We start from the raw sequence: 22,665 nt of genomic DNA, 5'->3' as shown, positions 1-22,665 counted from the left end.
TGGATTACTGTAGACGATTTAGCATACTAGTCGAACAGCAAAAGTAAAAGTCTCCATTACGTGAAAAAATACTGAATATTTGTTATATTACAATATAACGATAAATTGCTAAAGGAATCGATTGTCCATAGTAAATTTGATCTTTTTCGGTATTTGTTTATGTAATTATTGTAGAACCAACAGGTTGTCCCAATAGCAGGTAATAACTCTAGCAAACATACAGAGCAATACAATCATGTACACACATTACACATTACAAATTACAAAGAACCAATAGTTATATGAAACATTAAATTATATTTAAAAAATGTCAACTTCTGATTACTGTAAATAGAAGTTAACTTCCGGGGTATGATAGTCTGAATATACGACGAAATAGTTTGTTTATTGTGGCCATTCTTTGTAACATTTAAATCTTTTCGATGAATAAAATCACATCTCACGATAATTCTACGGTTAAAGATTGATGTTTACAGAGACAAATGTCATGTTATAATTATAGCTAATATCAGTATGTTCGCCTACTAGTATCTCAGCTGCTAATTTTGAACAGATCAAATTTGTCTTATATAAATCTCCATATTCATCGATAAACGCCACCGACTTGTTAAAAATGTTGGTCGAATGATCAATTCATCATTTTAAATTTTTTTTAATGTGCATCCTCATGAGCTGCAACTCGCTTTCTGTCACTCGCTGAGTCATCCAGCCTTGAAGGATCTTGAAGACGTCCGGGATTAATGCTGTTTAAAAAAAAAAGAATGAATTAAAAACAACTTTGTGAGTCTCAAATCATCTCACGAGATTAAACAAACCATTATGATCTCAAGCCCGTCTATATCGAAGTGTAAAATAGTTGAATGATGCACAAACTTAACACAAGTTACAATTTCACGGTTTGGCTTCGGTAGAGTATCGTTCCTGTATTTGAACTCAGCTGAGACAACTATGATGATGGTTTGAGATTCGATGTATCTTACCTGTGCTGTATGTGGGGGATACCTAGTTCTTTAAAAGGTCTCGTCGTTCTTTACGAACTAACAACCTGAACGTGAACTTGAACACTGACATTCCATTATAATTCTGAACTGTAAAAAAGGTTAGGTAGGACACATTTTACTAACTCTAAACGGACGGGGAGTATTCGTTGTCTAAATTCTGGTTTTGAAGCTCTAACACATCATCAAACACTGAATCACTTTCTCAAGTATTGAATATACATTTCATTGTTACAATAGTAAGAAATAAAAGTAATTTATTTGTGATAAAAATCAACCAGTCCAAAAAGTGAAATTCTTCTTAATCACAAAATAGTGATTCAGAAATAGCCTGAATGATTCAGAAGAATTTCACATTAATTCTTGCCTTTGTTAAAAAAATCAGGGCGTCGATAAACCAAAGCCAAAAATATTTGTTCATTGTTTTCGTTGTTGACAGTTTCGAAAGGACGGGTGACCAACAAATATTTATAAATATTGCTCTAAAAGCGGGCTAGTCGCCCTCGTGCTGTGCAATAGCTGGCACTCCATTCCTTTATCTCCCATTACGTTACGTGAATACTATATAACATATTTCTAAGACACAAATATGCTTGGAAAAATTAGGTTAAACCCTGTCAATGTGACGTTAGTCTTCATAATTTTCAAATTCGTGTGTAAGCATGAAATGAAAAGAAAAGCTTAACGTAAATTTCCCCAAAATTACGGTTATTTACCCGATGAATAAGAAATTTGATAGTCCTAACAACTCTTAGTTTCGATCGATGCTCGGGGATTTACTGAATCGACACTTCAATTATTCACTGAACTGTATAATTGTTACATGATTTAATTTTAGCAGAGAAAAATATATACTGTTGTTACATTTTACAATATTACACCGCTGAATCTGGCGATATATACGTACTAAGTAACAATACATGAAATATAGATATGACATATTGATATACTAGTTTGGAAATATTATACACAACTTCTTTTTAATTTCAAAATCTGATAACATAAATAAGAGTTAAATTGTGCCGTAATGCAGGACTTAGTTCCATTTTGAAATTAATGCTTGTATAAAACTCAATCTCGTAATTTTTATCTCGAACGAACATGCGTCCAAACTCATATCCGTTCTAGAAAGTTTCGAATCAGTTCTCTGAAATATTAAGTGATAAATCTCCTACATTGTCTCTTCTGAGTGATTTATTTGCAAACAACTGGCTGCTGTGCGGGTGTTCTGTTTACTTAGTGTGTACACATTTGTTCAAGGCGTCGAATAAAAGAAATGTACAGTCGTGGATCGTAGGATTCAAATTCAGAAAGAAAACATAAGAAAATAAACATGGTAAATTAAGAGGAAAGTGCCGTTTTTTGTCGCTATTGTTCTTCGAGACCTAATAACTTTTGAGTACGATAAACGATATTTACTCTTCTCCGCAAACAAGGTGTACCGACAAAACGATCTCTCTTTGTTACTGCAAGACGAATGCGACAGATGGAGCTCTCCTCATCTCAATTCTTGTAAATAAGCTAAAGCGATTATCATCGGATACAAACGTTGTTCAAAAGTCAGCGTCTCTGCGGACTCGGAACTAATTCAGACAAAAAACCCCTGTAATGTCTGAAAAGTCTAACGCCGAACAATGGTCCCTTCGCTCTTTTTAGAAACAGAACGTTTTAAGAAGTGGTAAATTTGACGACTACGAAGGCGTGTGTTTCATTACATTTGTCATCAATATTCCATTTAGTTCAAATACATGAACTCACGCTGTCCTTGTGTCGTCATTCTCCATTTCTTATTAACATTTAATAGTTTGAAACGTCGGGAACGTTAGTCAATTTTTTTTTATCCCTAATCGACGCCTCTTCAAGCTTTCAGAGCTGTTCGACCCTGTTTTTAACAAAGGCATGACAGTTAACAAGCTTACAATTTGAACAACAATACACCCGCGTCACGGCCTAGATGCATATTATGGGCTATCTACGTCATTGTGCATTTAATAGCTCCCGATCCCCGAGTATTAGTTTACAAGTAGCGTTGCGTGTGTACGCATCGCAAGCTCAGTCTGTGTTCGTGAACGATCGGCGTGTGCCGCTCATATTATTGTGCTCGGCTGTGCTCTTCTCTACTCTACTATGGATCACAACAACGGACCGTGTCAGGAGGTCTACGAAGCCGAACGACTTCTCAAAAAACGTATACGGAAGGTATGCTTCGAGATAGTGTTATTTGATTTCTGCAGAACGTTATGAAGTCGGTTAGATTTTTGTCAACAGAGCCATTAACATCGTATTTTGTTCATCTTTATATTGCTTGCAGGGTACTGTGGAATATCTAGTTAAATGGCAAGGCTGGACCGCCAAGTGAGTATGGCCGTATATAATATTATCATTCCCTCGTTTCCGATACATTAAACTTCTATCTTGATTTCCAATATTCTTTCGTGAAGAATATACAGTTTAGGCAATCTTAACCAGTTTTTGTGTTCTTGCAGATATAATACTTGGGAGCCGGAGGAGAACATTCTCGATCCGAAACTCGTCGAGCAATTCATTCGCAGGTAAGTGGTTTCTTGTGTTTAAACGCAACACAAAAAGAGTACAAATATGGCGTAATTGAAATTACACACGATATCATCATGCGACACACATACACATGTTACATTGGCTGCTACATCAAACAACAACCCGTCTCTTCTTGGATATCATTTTTTTAACTTCACTGTCTCGCTTACTTTTTGTGTAATAGGTGTAAACGGCGGGAAGCACGTGAGGCGAAAATTCGGAAACGTAAATTGGAAATACTGAAGGTAGGCGATTTGACTTCAATAATTGCGTGCATTCTAATATCGATTTGTAATGGCTGTGTTGTTACTCAGATTTGGTGAACCGATATAGCAGCCTATTTATGCGACCGTTGTACTTTCCATGTCAATAGCGGTGAATCATCTAACATATAGTGATCACTCCACCTGATAATTCAAGTTTGTTCTCCGATCTAGGAATGTAAGCTGAAGAAGGTGACAGTGAACTTGAAGTCAGATACACTGGTTGATGCCACTATGCAGGAAAATGGGAAGGACGATGAAAGTTCAAATAGTGACCATGGAAACTGTATGGATTGTTCAAGAGATGAAGACGCTGCTATCAGCTCAGACCAGCAGCCGCTGCACGAAGACGACGCGAAGGTCGATGTCCGGCATGAACCTGATAGTGAAGTGGTAGCAGACGACAAACCAACAGCGTGTCAGATTGAGGGCGGGAAAGACCTACTAGAATCAGATTCGAACAACTGTGTCAATTTGAATGTGAAGAAACCTGTTTTGTGGTGTCCTTATAAAATGAATGACGAAAATTGCAATGAAATTGTACCCATTAAAGATCATTTATCACCTGACGAAAATAAATACCATGGAATTTACGCGATGACCGTAACATCAAACCCTCAAGGGTACAACGTTATGGATAGTGACCATGCAAGGACACCCCTCGCTCGTGTACAGAGCAGTCAGCCAACAGGATGGTCATGTGCGACCACACCAAACTACCGAGAGGCGATGATAAGGAACGAGGATATTGACGGGATGAAAGAATCATCCCATAGCCCATTCTCTGGTGCAAGTGTTCCGAGAGAAACGGCTACTATTTATGCCCAACACGGTGGCAGCAACACGCAGTTCGATGTAGGTCACCATGGCAACTGCTTCTCTCCACGTGATATTCGGCACACATCTCCAACGGGTAAAGTGCTCATAACTGATGTGACGTCGCACAACATCACAGTTACAATTCGGGAAAGTTTTGCTCAGGATGGGTTCTTCAAGCCACGTACATTTTAAGGATATAAAGGGCTTTGACCTTGATGTTCCTATCGAAGCACTGAGACGTCCCTCGTCGTGCAGTCAACCTTGTCGTGTCTCAAGCGACATACATAGAACTATGACTCTGAATTCTGTATAGTGGATAGTTGGTCAGGTAACAGTACGCTCTGGTACAGTATGGGCACTGCACATATGTTTATAACAGTCGAGGAGAAGTGACAGAGGGGGTGATGCTGATAACTGTTATCGCAACTCAACGTGTTTGCCGTTCATCAGCTGTAGACTGCTGAGCCAGCGAACGAATGTTTTTTTTTTCGACCGAAACATTCTGTCTGTGACGCAGTAACTTAGAGCATGTAGACATTTATCAGGAACTGTATTGTTCATATGGAATAATGGAATGGAAAACATCGTTTTGAGTCATTCAATTTCTGTATACAATTTACGTTGTTTTTCAAAAATTGAATTTGTATAACTAATATGTTCAAGGAATATCTGAGGAGGAAATGGAAGTGTATTTAAATGTTTATTTCAAAAAAAGTATGGTGGATATCACGAAGGTAAAATGACACAGACCTGAAGGCAGTTGTCATTAAATTTCAAAGGAAGCGAACTTGTCATTTTCGATATAAATTGTCATTCGCTTCTTAGTTGTATTGATCCTATAAAAAGTGTTTTAATTGCTGAAAATATACTATTAATAGTTTAATCATGAACGTATTGAAATCAGCTGACATATTTTACTTAATTAATGTCATATCGACCAATCATCACACAGATTCTTTGGTTTTAAATGTTGACATGTTATGACGATTGTGACTGTGTGACCTGTCAATACTTGTGAACACCCGAGAATGATCGATGGTGTACGACTGACGTTTCACTGCACGATTAACGTATCTGACTGTAAGCCATACAACGGGACGCCCACATGCCACATACAATATTTATGCTACTTTTATTTGGGACAGGAAGTCTGTGAGTTGCTAGCGCTCGTCATGATGTTCCGTGTATCACGTGACTTCTGACCGCGCATCTCCTGCACTGAAGTCATTTGATGCAGTTTGATACTTGAAGCAAGTTGTAAGTTCCGTGCACGAGATTATGTAAATTAGCTAGTGTGTGACCGTCATCTCTTTTACTACCTGATGATTTCTTGACAAAAATGACTAATTCCATAATGATAGTGGGTCTTGTTTACGTTTAATCACCCCTATGTTACCTTCAATTTACTATCGAGACTTGTTACTTTTAACATTTCTCCCCCCATTTTTTTAAAAGTGCAATAGAAATTAAGTCATGTAGAAATAAGAATTTTTGTCCGAATGATTCCTGCAAGTGGTTGGTATTAATGGCTTTTGAACGGAACTTTTTCACCCAAAATAACATCAGTGTGTCGAATAGTTCCGTGGTATCTTACATGTAAAATTATAGGTAATGTTATTGAGTGGCACTGTCTGAGTTGGTCCTACAACCTTAACCCCCCTGGTACGAATGGGGTATATGGTAGAACCAGCAAAGACATCAATTTTCAGGTTTGCTGTCATTTTGCTAAGCACCGACTACACATTATTATAAATTTATACAACACAGTCTTTTAAAGTATCATGTAACAATTAGCTATTCAAGAATCTTCAGATGTTCTTTTCACTATTGTCAATCAATCAAACGAATGTAAATCATATAATCTATTCTATAAAGTGATTTGATGAGTAGTGAAGGGGAATTCGTGTTTAATACAGGCCACCAATAACACATAGGGAAGCAGTATTCTAGCTTTGCCTATCACCCACATGATACTTAATGTATTTTTTAAGTTACATAATCACGTTTTGAAAATATCATCTGATAAAATATAATATTAACTACGGTGGTATATACTATGTTCAGACTATAAATGCGAGTTTCCCTCTGAGGCAACATAGAGTAGTAAAACTGATAAGCTGGATTTGGGACTCCATTCACACTGAATTTTTGTACCTGACACAGATCACATACCAAAGTCATTCAAATGGAATGTTGTGTCAGACACAAAAGATAAGTCGACTCTAAACCCCCATTGTACCTGACCTAAATTTAACCCTATTCAGAGTGCACATTAACTGTTCATATTTGGGTTGTTTATGTTAAGTAAGACTAGAGTCAACTCAGAGTCAACTCAACTGGCTAAGTGACAACCCCCTAGATAGCTAAAAAAAAAAGTATACATGTATACATACATCAAGACTGTTTGCATAAACAAAGGATTCATGTCTTTTGGACCGCACGTGTAAATAGAAAATAACAAATATCCATGTCGTAATGCTGCCTCGATGTCATGAATACTCACTCATTTTCTCACTCATACGAGTATTGTTTTCAGAAATGTATATTGCTAAGAAGGAAAACAACGTGTGTATAAAATTAATGTAGTTTGGATTTGAGAGGAACAAATTATTTTAGTAAAAGACTTAAAAGACTTAAAAAGAAGATGAGGAGTAAAGTTTATTTTTTATTGGCGTATATAGCGTAGTGTGCTGCGTGTCTATTTTTTTTAATTTAGATAACATTATTATACACTGATGTGACAAGGTTGATGGAATGGGTTCCTTTTTATAGACACCTACACGGCCTCTTGTTATTAACTCATAGTTGAGTATTATATTATATATGCAACGCATCGGTGATTATTATATACATAAGTCATGACCAACTGAAAGAGGAATGAAAGAACATTGACCCTTGAAAAAAAATGACGAAGTTTTAAATCTACATGTAACGGGAGGTAATGAACCTGAGCATACAGCCAGTCTTCAGGAAGCTTACCAGGTGTGTGTGGTACTGTTTTATAGCCAATTAAAAATGTCGATAACGAAAGAGTAAAACAAAAATCATCCATGTGATAAACAATGTCAATGTCATGGTTACCAAATATATATCCAACATTATTTCAAATCAGACTTGTTTTTGCACATTTTTTTTAAAAGTTTCACTTATTTTAATTAATGGTGCAGGAAACGTATTTACACTATTATATATTCATATAACTGTCTATCATATATATCTGTCTTTTGCTAAAATCGCAGTAAAATTCTGATGTATTTTGGTAAAAATCAAACGAGTGTGTTTGTTTCTTCTTTTTTTGAACGCAGAGTGATTACTATAACACTCAAACAGGTTTGTATCAGTATAAAACTGTGTCACAATATTGATAACACTGACGCATTTTGTAGAAAACGATAACAGAACCCGTGCAATGACACAAATCAGGGTTGATGACCCGATAAAGAGCGCTGATACGTAGTCCAAAGGGTGATAACCTATTGACTAGCGATATAGCGATCCTTAGATTTGCTGTGACTGAAATGGGTTCATTTTCATGGTATTTTGCATAGAAGTTTGCACATGGGTTTCTAAAAGTAAGTGCTAGTCTCGGATGTAGGGATAGTAAAAGACAGCGTTCGTGATTGCAGCATTGATTGGATGAAACCCGTAAAAAGCGTTACTATTAACACGTAGGCGTGTTTATCTCAATGTGAATCTTCAGTTTATATTTCTGTAATGTTCAAATTCAGACGAATTGACGTTCAAATGACTACGGCTTAGTCATTGAGAATACTGTAATTGGCGTGTTTGCTGTTGACAATGAACTTTCTGCCTTGCATTGCAACAACAGGAGTCAATGACCTTTCAATGCCGTGTAAGATTGGGGTGAAGGTTGTACTTGAATTCTGGCGACAAACGTGTGCAATGAGCTCGAGTGAATATAACCCGCCGGTCTTTATAATAAATGGTCTCTCTACTTGCGGAACGTCTCAAATCCGTGTATATTTTTGATCGATTAGCATTTTATCTACAAATTCTAGACTTATGGCCCTTCGGTTTGATACAATCGTCTTGCATCTAAACCATTATATTACACACTTACAACTTGTCTCAACAAAGTGCGCATTTCAAACGATTTTGCCACATTAAGGATGTTTGCACCTATTCATTGACAAACTCTGGCGTCGTCAAAATTTCCAGATACAAGGTTTTTTGTTGCTGTTAATGTAATTTTTTGCATATTACAAATATATTGTAGACATGATATATGGTAATAATCACCCTTTTAAATGACGTCAGAATTTTGATTCAAAATGATAAAATACAATATTTTTCACGGACGTGGAAATTATTTATCGCTTCCTATACCCTACATATATATTACACGTATCTAGCAGAAAAGAATTAAGACGTTTGAAAAATTACGTTGGCTACCTACATGTAAGTTAACAGAATATTTTGTGTTACTTCAACCATCCTGTGACAGATTTAAAGATTCGTGTAGATACAGCACAACACCATTACAAAAGAGGTTTTAGTAAAATTCACCTGAGGCAGGAGTAAAGAAAGAGACAAGCGTCAACATACGGATCAACGCTGGAAGTCACAACACGTGGCCTTGCACGAAAACAATGAAACACGATACACTACTGTTATCCAAAATGTGTCAGTTTACCAGTAAATATATTTCAACTGAAACAGAAGATTTTATACAACCCGCGAAAGAATACCGGTGCGTTTGTTTGCTTCGAGTAAACAGGAATTAGAGACAACTTTTCATGCAAAGACATACAATGTAACTAGCGTCCAGAAGATTTCTATTCAAAGCATAAACACCCTCGGAGCCAGGATCCCATAACTCTGTTTACTGATAGAATGATACACGTTATAACGTACCACTGTTACACAGGGACACCTATTATTGCTTAGATTGTTGTTTTCCTAAGGAAAATATCACACGAATCCTGCTACTGCAAATATATCAATATACACTCTACTAGAAGGTAAACAAAAGGGTGGCAATATTCTGTACAATCTTAATGATTACTGGCCATTTACCTGCAATCCAGACAAACACAGAAGTTAGATAAATAAATCCCTGCTAAAATTGGCCCAAAATAGTACTCCTTAACTATGAATATATGAGAATTTTCATAGATTGTTTTCTGATACAAACTCCTCTGTATACAACACATCACATGAAACCTGGTGATGAAGCCATCGATAGCAGTATGTTGGTTGGCTAAGAAAGGGGGCAATGGCTAAGACTTCTAGTTTAAATATCACACTATGATGAAATTGTATATTTGCAGACAGGGGAGTTATTATGGACTTCTGGTTAGCAGTGTCTGTCCTTGTGTTCTTTCCAACAGGTAGAGGAATATATTCATGTCAAAACACTTATATTTAGCCCGATAGACAAGGAAAACAACAATATAAGACATACTACATGTCCTTATGAACTGTTACTGTTACATTATAACTTCCACATATATAAACAAACTGATAAAAGTGTGGCCTGAATCTACATGAGAGGCACCCCCTGTTGTTTTTTAATCAGTTGTATATTGTTTTTGCTTAATTATGTCTTAGTTCACCTCATTCAAGCAAACGCACCAGTGTGTTATCGCGGGTTGTAAGTGGCACTAGTTCTGATAATTTTCTGGGGTTACATGAAATTCACATAGCTTTATTAAGATAGGGATTATTCGTATTAAAACAGGTTAATCTCCGTAGCAGGCTGAAGAGAACACTTGTCAGGTCTATCATCAGCATACAACGGTGGCAATAAGCAAGGTGGGGAAGTCATAGACATCAACTGAAAAAATGCCGTATTGGATTTTGGCTTTACAAATTCTTTTGATTGATTGATTGATCGATCGATCGATCGATCGATTGATTGATTGATTGATTGATTGATTGATTGATTGATTGATTGATTGATTGATTGATTGAATGATTGATTGACTTTTGATGATTCAAGTCTGTGTTTAACTGTTTTGCTCTTATATATTATCTGTTTGTATTATCACAGCCATATTATTTTTTATCTTTAACCTTAGCAGATATTTAATTGTCAAATAATTTTATTATTTCTTTAAATTTCTAGATTGTTTCATTCAAAATGTTTACATGAACGAAGAGATTGAATTTTACCAAATGTAATCAACTGAGAAAATTACAAGCTTTTTACAAAATTAGTTTTTTATGTTCGCGTTTCTCAAAAAAAGATTGAACGAATGTTGATGTTTATCGTGAATATTGACTTTTAACTTATCTCTGACAAATTTAAAATTGTCGTCTCAGGTCAACCTGGCAAGATTGATTTTGGTGTTTGCCTTGTAATCATGGTGTTTTTATGTGCATTTTGTTAGTTTTGTTTGTTTGACACCTTTGTCTGCTTTGTAGACTTGTTTTTTCTTGTGTTTTTCATTTTTTAAGGAGCCTCTGAATGGGACTTGCTCCAGTTGGTCTTCCATTAAATAAATAAAATTAATAAATATATATTTTTTTCAAATCATAAAGTTTAAATCATAATGCTATAATGTGATATGTACGCCCTCTGAAATTACCATTCGGCTGGTTTTCTGAACCAAACATGCAAAGATCATCTGCGACCACGCCATAAGGTAAGTACATAGTTGTGTATATTTTTGATACTATTTAGGGAACTAGTCTGTCAGATACAGACATTCGTACCACGCTATTAGTAATTGTTATTTTATAGTTTAGTAGACAGTAAAATCACTAGTATAGGATTAACCTTTGAACTCAGTCACAGATGCTTTAATGGCAATAAAACTAATATATGGTGTTTGTTGTTAGTTATTACAGAAGATGGTGATCAAGTATTGCCTTAAAAAATATAACGAAAGTTGGAGAATACATGTTTGGAAACAATTAGATTATTCTCCAATATTTTTATTCGGAAAATGAGAGTGACCTTTCGAATCGGCTTTGTCACCACCAGTCGCTAGACAAGTAATGACAAAACCCTCAGGTTACGAATATTTGCCAGCGTAATAAAGAAAAGTACTGGGGGAATAATATAATTATACCAGCACCAGAGAAAAAATGGCAATTTTGAATGTTTTGACTCATATTTCGAACACAACAGAACCAGTGACGTAGACGCGCGTTTTCGTGACGTAGACGTGCGTTTTCGTGACGTAGAACGACCAGGGTATAATTTCATATTTTTTTGTCCAACTTGCCTTGTGCATGGTGTAAAGTAATATATACAATACCGTGTATAACTGGGATTGATAGAAGTTGAAATTTTCTCGCCGTAACACTCCAACCCCCAATATAACAACTTATCAGAATTATTAATACCACATTTCATGACTACAGAAAAACAAGTATTGTATCCAAATGGTACTTAACTTCAATCGATGTGAACACATTGGATACGTAGTCGCGTAACAGTAGAGATACCTGTCAGCACGTTTTAAATCACGATCTCTCCGACAGTATGCCGTTCTGAAGGAAACTGGTTTTACTATTACCATGAGATGTTTAACTTTTTCCTGATTTGAAGTTGGAAATATCAGGTGATAATAATGCAAAATAAAACCTTGTAATTCAGCTCGGAGTTCAATGAATAAGGAACAACAAAATTTTCTTCAATTTAACTTGATATGTATAACTGAAATACTTGAATATTTGGAAAGATGATAAATCAATTTATCACATTTCTTCTGATAACAAAACAAGTTTAGATATTCCGATGGGGATTTCAATAATTGTGATGATAATTTACTAGTTTTGGGATTAACTTCAAAATGGCCGTTCCAACATTCATGTTATAAAAATAAACCTATAAACGGTTCTAAAAATAAAGGATATTTCTCTAAGCTTTAAAGAGCAGCAATTCTCTGACATCATGTTTGTCAGGAACTCTACAAATTTTCTTCGAAACCTGTACAGTCCTCTCCAGGATCAAGCTGTTAAAAATCGTTGGTCAATACATCGCAGATGTTACTCCACGGCGACAAAGTTAAATAGGCACGCACAAAGAAAGCGCAAGCTCCGGATCCTTTTCAGATTCAGCGTCACTGAATATAATTACTGCGAATTTCAGGTCATGACCTTGATTTAGTATCCTTAAAGTAAACAGATAACGGATATTTAATTAGGATCGTTGCTTGCACGTGGAGTCCGATTACTTGCCGATTATTAAACACACTATAATAATTAGGAAAATAAGTCGTCAGATTCAAGAAATAAAAAATTACATTTATTGAAATAAAATTAATCTAAATATAAGATATTTTACATAGTTGTTGAAATCGTTCAACTTGGGTGAGTAGAGAAAGACCAAACTCATCAGATACACAGACACTAGTTTCGTAACATAATCCGAAAGCCGCAGTATATGAAATAGGTAACCTCTGATTTCATTATAGTTAGACAGATGGTCTGGTCAACATATTACATTTACTATTAATCCTTATGTACGATGTCACAGCCGTCAAATTACAATAGAGGTGACAACACTGTTGGTTTTATTTATTTTTTTCATACGCGAATGGCCATTGCCCCCAGATGATACATCAATGCATGTATTCGTACAGTTCGATAACATCCTATCCACACCGTATATAGTCTGTTTATGTCGTTAAGACTGTGTTATACATCCCTCCATAAACATACGAGGAATGTTAATTATATATGTGTACTTCATGATATCTAGCTATTTTTAGGACCCGTTCTCAGAACACGCGATACCACCTACAACTTAATACAAAAACGTGGTTTGCTTAGCAATAGAGGAAGGTCAACGGAAAGCGTGACCGGAACGTCTGGTAACGTCTTTATATAACCATTTGTGTTGTTTGTACGTCAATATTTCTTTGCCTGTATATTCACTGATTAAATTAGTATTTTATCATATTATCCAACGTGATAGTTTTAGGTACATTTATAGACTGTTATGGTATTTTAATAGTTTTTCCTAATTTGCCAATAAAATGTCATTAAGCTTATCATATCAACATCAAGTTTAAAGTGCTTGCACCATATAACCGTTTTCTGAGGCTATGTTATTGTCATGGGAATTGTACTGAAAACCCTTATTTGACGCATAGGCTTACAACTTAATGAAGCTACAGTAAGCTTCCGTCAGAAGTGTAATAGTTGAAATTATGTTAAACACTCAAGTTTCTTTTATGTCGGTTATTTGTACTATATTATTCATTCAATGAAAAAATTCTTCCATGACGAGTTTTGTGTATTTGGCTGTCGATATCGCTGTCTAATTACATCAAATTCAAATTAACACCATTATGCTCCCCTCGTGTAACTCGTATATAACCCATCGCTTGTTTATTATGCATGAAATATGACATGTATATTTCTAGATCTATACTTCAGTGTTCCATACATGTAATATTCATAAAATAAAATTGTCATAAATGTATAAGATTGACAGATAAATAGAGCATTGCATTAACTGACAATTGAAACGAAATATGTTTATCGATAGTTTTCTAACCATTTCAGAATCTTGTTATGAGATATGGCATAATAGAAACAGTGTTACTCTGTAAATCGTTCCGGAACGAAAGGATCGCATACCATGAACTACAGTGATTAAATTTCAATAGATGTCTACCATTTAGAAGGTAAAGTTTACGCTCTCCTCTAGTGAAAATAATTGGCTTTATGTGTGCAATCCAGATGTGTGTGTGTCAATGTATGGAATATAGTAGCCCTACACAAGTTGCCGGGAAACAGTCGTGTTTTTTCTCAAAGTAACAAAACGTTTCTGGAAATACGCTCTGCTTATTTAGAACGGAAAGCTTAATATCGACGGATTAGTTGAACTGTCGGACGGGGGTTGCTATGGTAACGGCAGCAAATGGGCATGATGTGGACACGTTCCATCGACGGTCGTCTATATTCACGATCGTTTTATTTCTATCAATTCATCACGATTTCTTCCCTAAGGGGTAATCAATGGTCACCCTGTAACAGACAGTGCAACCTGACTCGGGCATGCAACTTGAATGCAGTTCTCGTAAAAAAGCATGATTGAACAGCACATTTCGTTTATTGTTTAACCTTTGGATGATTTCACCGATGTTCCTTTTTGACCATCGTCGCAGTAATTAAGTACATTGTATAACATTATGTTTATATCAAAAATTAAATCTGAACTAGGGTATTTACCTGTATTTCCAAGAAAAAAAATGATCGTTTCTGTGTAACGAATTGGCTGACGTTATTTAGAATGTATTCTAGACATGTGAAGGATTGGCCTTAGGGTCACAAAAAAGGTGGTGGGCGGACATCATCTGTCTTGCATATTACTTGGAATTGTACAATTATGAATCATACTACACGAATAATGCATTCCGTAGGAAATGTTGACAGCAAATTCGTGAGTCTGTCTGTTGCAATAATGCGTTCCATACGAAATATTACAATAACAGCAAACTCGACAGTCAGTCTGGAGCAATCAGAATGTGGGATAAACTCATTAATTACAAAATTGATGATGGAAAGCTGGGTAGATATGAATTGTTTTAGTTACGTTCGAAATATTGACATACGAAATATTGAGAGCGAGCGAGCGAGTGAATGAGTGAGTGAGTGAGTGAGTGAGTGAGTGAGTGAGTGAGTGAGTGAGTGAGTGAGTGAGTGAGTGAGTGGGTGGGTGGGTGGGTGGGTGGGTGGGTGGGTGAGTGAGTGAGTGAGTGAGTGAGTGAGTGAGTGAGTGAGTGAGTGAGTGAGCGAGCGAGTGAGTGAGTGAGTGAGTGAGTGAGTGAGTGAGTGAGTGAGTGAGTGAGTGAGTGAGTGAGTGAGTGAGCGAGCGAGCCAGTTTGTCTGGTGCAATCAAAATATGGGTTAAACTCATCATCACTTACATTGAAAACTGACGATGAAAACCAGGATAAATTTGAAACGTTTTTGAGTTGCAATTGTTCATGATTAATTACATCCCACTGTCAGAGGTGGGGGTGAGGGTGGGGGTGGGGGTCACACTACGAAATGAGAATTGCACAAATGGTTGTAATTTATAGAATTATTTTTATTATCAAGTCACAATTCCAAGAACATGATGTAATATTACTAAGTTTAAAACAAATAACACTTCTTGAAAAAGTCCGCTGAGATGCGACACTAGTTGAAGATTCAAGTTATTGTCAATATTCAGGAACATTAATTTGTAGATGATGTCGAAATTCCGAACCATTTTCTGCCCATGAATTCCATGTTAGATTATATTACATTGGATTTCATTCCAAAAAATAATCTTGAGGTTCGCTTCCTGTAAACATTGTACATGATCGATGTCGTACAATTGAGGACAGAAGAATCGGGATAACATCTCGAATGATTCAATATTGTTCTTAAATACAGCTGTTGAAAAGGGGTGGCTGATCCAGTATATACCTTTTATTCCAAATTCTGAGAGAAAAAGTGTTCACCATAACTGGGTATAAAGTTCGAGGTGTCCAGAGTTCTTTGCTAGTTTAGAATCTAATACATCCATAATCTGTATATCTCAAAACCATTTCCAATTTATGATATTTACGTCACTTAATTCAATCTGTTTTAATCAGATGTGTTTGTTAGTGTGGTTAACGTTGTCATGGATACTGCTACAATTGTGGTGGTGGTGGTGGTGGTGGTGGTGGGGGGGGGGTATATATCCTGCCTGTACATATATCTATATAATGATCATTTGATACATTATTTAAAATGTTGAAATGTTGTGTACTCCCGTGATTACCATATAGTAGCAAGGTAACCTTGCCAAGATGGGGAAGAAATCCTTAAAAGTCTCATATAATCCCTTGTAGTGTGCATGTACTGGTCCAGTCTAATTTTAAAGTCATGTCAACAACTACATGTATATAAGCTTGGATAACATGCCCCGGCCCAGTTGAATTGGTTCATTGAGTTCTGATGCGTTGAGAAAGAAATATTTCCTTATATCCAGTCTGCCAGAAGACTTCGATAGTTTCAGCGAGTGCACGACGTGTCCTCTTGTTCAGTTTGTTTGGTGTTGAGTGAATAGCAATCCTTTGTCAAATCCTTATTAGTAACAATTCTTACTTAGTTTGTGTATCTTGACTTTCCTCACTCATTCTCTTTCGTTTCTTTCACTTGCTCACTTCATCTTCTTTCAGTTTCTCAGGTTATGGTGAAATATACACATTTTTATAGACTTTATTCTGAAGATTGTGACAAGTTCGTGGCTTCCGGTAAAATTGTAAGCTTTAGTTAATCTTCAGTAATCTACGTTTTTTTGTTTTTACTTGTAGATCGTGGCTTTCTGCTGGCAATGTCAAAAATGATATTATGAATGGTTTAATAAGTATAAATACAATCGAGAAGTCTATATATTATGTATTTAGGTCATTAAAGTTCGATGCTCTAATTTCACGGATGCATTGAAACTACATCTGAATTCAAATGATGCTTCTCATATATGTAACCGGGTATAAACGTACCCATCATAAGACGTGCACAACCCAGAAAACCCAATCGTGTATGTGTGTAAACTAAGAGTTTATTCAAAATCATCTTTTCAACAGATAATTGTAGATATAGCTCGATCTAGTTCTCACTTTGGTACCGACTTCGCAGACACAATCCATGAACGATTGCCTACAGTATAGTATGCACAGATCTACTGACATGTATCATTATATTCAAGTAATATTCATTGTGAGGGTATCATCCATCACGCACGTGTCATATAAGAGAACGCCTTACGCTTGCTTATTCAGTAACTATGAAATGTACTATTGCAACTTTCCTTTCTACTACATATGCTTTAAAGACAAATTCGGCTCAGTTCAAAACAATATTCTCCTTGCAAAAACGTGTTGATTGCTTTAAAAAAGATGTCACTTTCATTAACTTGTTAGTGGGTAAGAAATATCGCAAGAAATGTTTGCGAATAAATAACACCATAATTATTCAAATTGTGAATCAGATGTAAAACAATCTACTATACTGGGATAATGGTAATGTAAAACACGATAACATTTGACGATCCAATGTTATGGTGTCCTATCAGAAGACACTATATGTAACAAAGAAGACTGGTATACCAAACTACTGGAATACTGAGATTGTATCTATACGACAAACAAGCTGTGCTAGCGGCTGGTAGTTTTTGACCGACAAGTGATATCGGTTTTAATGGGTAACATGGTATTATATATATATATATATATATATATATATATATATATATATATATATATATATATATATATATATATATATATATATATATATATATATATATATATATATATATATATATATATATATATATATATATATATATTTATATAGTTTTCTATTACGCTCTGCCACTGCGGTATAGAGCACTGTCTTAGCAGATTGATACTCACCAAGTTATATATATATATATATATATATATATATATATATATATATATATATATATATATACGACAAACAAGCTGTGCTAGCGGCTGGTAGTTTTTGACCGACAAGTGATATCGGTTTTAATGGGTAACATGGTATTTATATATATATATATATATATATATATATATATATATATATATATATATATATATATATATATATATATATATATATATTTATATAGTTTTCTATTACGCTCTGCCACTGCGGTATAGAGCACTGTCTTAGCAGATTGATACTCACCAAGTTATATATATATATATATATATATATATATATATATATATATATATATATATATATATATATATATATATATATATATATATATACAGTATATGCAATATATTATATAATTCAAAATGTGTTTGTATTAATATCCTTATCTCTGTATAACAGTATGAAATCGAGTGACATTTCCTGATCTAAAATTTGCTGAATGTCGTCAAACCATAAAACCATTGACCAATACAACGGTATGAAAAGTACAACTGTTACAACGTGTTACGTCGATTAAACCACGGCGTGTGGCTCTACAAAAAATATGAACCTACTACCCTTTGATATCGCCAATACAGATGTGCAACATAAGGAGCTTATAAAATAATGAAATAAAGAATGGTTGTATTGTGACATGTTAATCACGTTGAGATTAATTATTTGTCGTACAAAGTAACTGTCGGAGTTATGTTAACTTTAATCAATGTATGCACCGACAAGATGACGTATATGATGGCGATACCCTTTCCATATCAATGTCACTTGGAATTTAATGAAAATGAGATTAATATGTCTAATTCCCTTCCCTAATATTTTTAAAACTTCAGAATGTTTCTAAAAATGACCTGCCATGTACACTTTTTAGTTGCAATTTACTTATCAAATTTATCGGGCATGCTTTCGACTCATCGACTTGCTAAACACAGTTAAAGTCCAAAATTACAGAACCGTTGAGAATAAATAAAACGAAAACAATGACCCAATATGTGCAGTCGTAATCCGCTTAAATTTGATTATCGGTAAGATCTGTAGACAATAAAATCACTAGTGTTCTGACGTATCTAGGATTATTTGAGTATCACCGTAATGTATTTTTTTCCACTATGGTGGTACATGTTGTCTCGGTATAATACGGAATTTTGATAGACGTTGTATTAATCCGGTGTAAAGTTTCCACATTATACATCGAATACGGTGTAACATAATGTCTTTTATGGCGCTGAGACATGTCTGTGTTAATTCTCTATCATTTACACCAACGTAAAAACACCTAATAAAAACGATAGTTGATGAAATTGTTTTTTCTCAGTACAAGCGCAAGGACGACACGTGACTTTGCTAACCAATTACTGCTATGTCACCTGTTGCTAAGGCTCTAAAGATATATTTGGCTATAAGTACAGTAAGATATCAATATCAGTATCAAAACGTCAGCCCAAGTTACCATTCAACAAAACTCTTGATTACAATTTCAATTTCGAATATTACGTCCAGTCCTAAAATTATTTTCAAAAATATGATACCTCGCATGTGTTAATTGTTGGTTCCATGCAAGGCCTGAAAAAAATTTGAATACGTGCAAATTATAGTAAGAAATTAAATTAATAAACCACTTTCTAGAATTCATACTTCCTGTTGCTCAATATAAACTGTTGATATTTCACGTACGAGTTATTCATATATTTATGCCTCGTTTCCATCAAATTAATTTTAGAACCCCGGTTTTTTTTTAAACTAACGCAGTGCATCCAAAACAATTAAGTAGAACAGTAAAACTGTATTCAACCATTTCCCTGATTGGGTAAATATATAAGTTTAATATTCATTTCAAAATAATCGTTGAATCATAAGTTCCAAAAACTTGGAACTCTACTAAAATGTTGTGTTTCTGTAAGTCTTAGAGCGATATGCACGACATCAACAGTACCATCATAAAAGCCTCGGGCTACGTCACGTGGGGACTAAAGAGTTTACTTTGTCTGCTCATGCTATCCTACATCAAGTATTTTCCTGACTAATTCACACAAATGGTGGATTAAAAATGTTGTTATTGATCAGAGGTCGACCTACTGAGTCAACAACGGCTTGTCAAAGTGCACCAGACTTTCTTTCGACAAAGGCCCCACCATCATACCGAAGACAGAAGAAGGTACAAATTGTAACAGCATGGTGAAATGAACGTCGCCGTGGGAGATCACTGTTATCGATCGGCCACAAAAAAAAAGTTCCAATGCGTTTACTCTCGCACCAGTTAATATAATCAAAGTCATCGTCTGCCATGCCCCACTTGTCGGTGGCGGAACAAACGCGATTGAATAGTGCACAGTGTATCAAGAATCAACATGCAAAGCTTCATTTATTCACAGCTGTCATTATCACGTGATCATTACTAAAATATGAACTGTTTATCATTTCTTTCTTTTTTTTTGATTTTATCAGCACAAATAAGATCTTTGTGGTGATAATAAACCACAGTTATAGGGAGGTGTCCCGTTATTTTATCCACCTGTTTCTTCTGTATTGTCAACGGACTGATAAAGACCGAGTCAACGTGTGTACAGCCTGTTGTTCCAAATTCAATGGTACTCTATAGCACAGCCAGTCTCTTGTACGGGTGCCTTCTAAATCAACACAAACACCAAGTTCTGTAGAAAGGTACTGATATCATTGCGTAACGTGCAAACAAAAATACATGAAAAGGAAACGTATGTCGAAATTGAGAAGAATATACCAGGAGATTGTTTAAAAGCGTACGTGATACCGTGACGTGTTTTACAATTAACAGCGTAATTGGGCCTGGGGCGTGAAGCAATGCAAAGGCACATTGTCAAATTCACATCGGCTTGCTTATAAATAGTACACAGAGACTCATCGTCATTAGCCACAACTTTACTCATAATAACTGTTATACCGTACCCTTTCTATCACTACTCCCACGTCTACTATTTATACACACTTTTCCTATTTCATACTGACAATTTTCATTGTCAAATACATAAATTAATGATAACATCTAACTTCTAGCCCAAAGCGCGAACCCAGGACCAACGCACATGGGATGAAATTCACTCTCAAACAAGCAATGAAGGATTTCCGAACGACAAAACTATTTGAAAGACTTTGCATACCATTTAACAAGGTTTAAATATCTAGCGAAGTGCATTTGATACACTGTACTGTCTAACTACATCGTCAGACTAACGTGAAGTGAACGATTAATGAAACTAAAGCTTAAGGAGCCCCATTAACCTTTTGTTCACAAGTCGTAAAATCAAACCTGTAATGTGTGATTCCCGGATGTTATCAGTTCTACCATCCTTGTTTCTGAGAACCTCGTCTTAAAATGTTTCCTCTCAATAATTGCTGTCATCTGACATGTTTGTCAGGAATTCTCTTCACATTTCAAAGTACTGTATATGTCTTCGTTCCAGATGCGTGTATAAGAAACAAGATGTATGTATGTATGTATGTATGTACGTATGTATGTATGTATGTATGTATGTATGTATGTATGTATGTATGTATGTATGTATGTATGTATGTATGTATGTATGTATGTATGTATGTATGTATGTATGTATGTATGTATGTATATATATATATATGTTGAGGGTAGAAGAAAATCAAGTAGGGTTTTTCGTCTCTACAAGCCTGTTTCGTGAGTAAATCACTCGTCAGGAGATGCTGATGTACATTATATATATATATATATATATATATATATATATATATATATACACTATATATATATATATATATATATATATATATATATATATATATACACACACTATATATATATATATATATCATGTTAATTATCTCATATATCATTTGCACACAACATAATCTGTACAAGTTGTGTACGTTTACATTTATGTAGGTACACGTATATTTTAATGCTGTCGTATATTCCTTCTGAATCAGTAATTATTTATTGTGGCAGGAGTTGGATAAGAGCAAATACCCACTGCCCCGTCTCATAAATGCAGTATTATCGGCACAGCAATTAGAGACAGACACCATTACAGTAATCAGTGTAGTGCTAATCAGTTCCGCATGAATGACTAATTTTCCAATACCTGAATCACTAGTAATTGATTTACCGCGTAAAGCCTGGCACAATATCGCTGCGGGATGTATTTGTCAAGATATGGTTTCAATAGCGTTCGACACAAATATCTCGTGTCAGGTTCTCGTCTATGCCGGGGATATGGCGGGAAAAACAAATACTTAACTGTAAACTCTTTACAAATGGTCTATTTCGATAGCAAAAACGAATCCTATAGCTTTGCGCATTCGTAAAAAAGGTCTCCACTACGTTTAGTCTGTGGTCAATACTTGCATGATGCCTGCAATGTCACATGACCTGAGAAAAACGACACTGGCAGACGACTCATCTTTTGTGTACAAATTGCTTTCAATGGTAAGACTTCATGGGAAGTAATAAATTAATGCAGATTGTGTACTTATAAAGTAGCGTCGTTCATAAAGTATGGAAAATGACTTCATTTTATTCATTTATCTTTCAAGGTTTTCAAGATAATACAATGCGGCAGGGCTTTCACACTCTCGTTGCACTATTTTTTTCTCAACACTTATTAGTCACAATGATTTTCTCCACTTCTAAC

At 35.3% G+C, this 22,665-nt stretch overlaps 1 protein-coding gene across 1 annotated transcript; it reads left to right on the top strand.

The window, feature by feature from the left end:
- The first annotated feature begins 2,990 nt into the window (after window positions 1–2,990).
- On the top strand, window positions 2,991–7,832 carry LOC144435054 (uncharacterized). Its single transcript, XM_078123598.1, has 5 exons — window positions 2,991–3,197; window positions 3,310–3,353; window positions 3,485–3,550; window positions 3,739–3,799; window positions 3,992–7,832. The coding sequence occupies exons 1-5, from the start codon at window positions 3,126–3,128 to the stop codon at window positions 4,826–4,828; spliced, it is 1,080 nt and encodes a 359-aa protein (XP_077979724.1). The 5' UTR covers window positions 2,991–3,125; the 3' UTR covers window positions 4,829–7,832.
- Window positions 7,833–22,665: the final 14,833 nt, after the last annotated feature.

The sequence above is a fragment of the Glandiceps talaboti genome, chromosome 5 (genome assembly GCF_964340395.1).
Source record: "Glandiceps talaboti chromosome 5, keGlaTala1.1, whole genome shotgun sequence".
NCBI classification, from domain to species: Eukaryota; Metazoa; Hemichordata; class Enteropneusta; family Spengelidae; genus Glandiceps; species Glandiceps talaboti.
The sequence above is the reverse complement of the archived record's forward strand: the minus strand, read 5'-3'. Positions and strand labels throughout refer to the sequence as shown.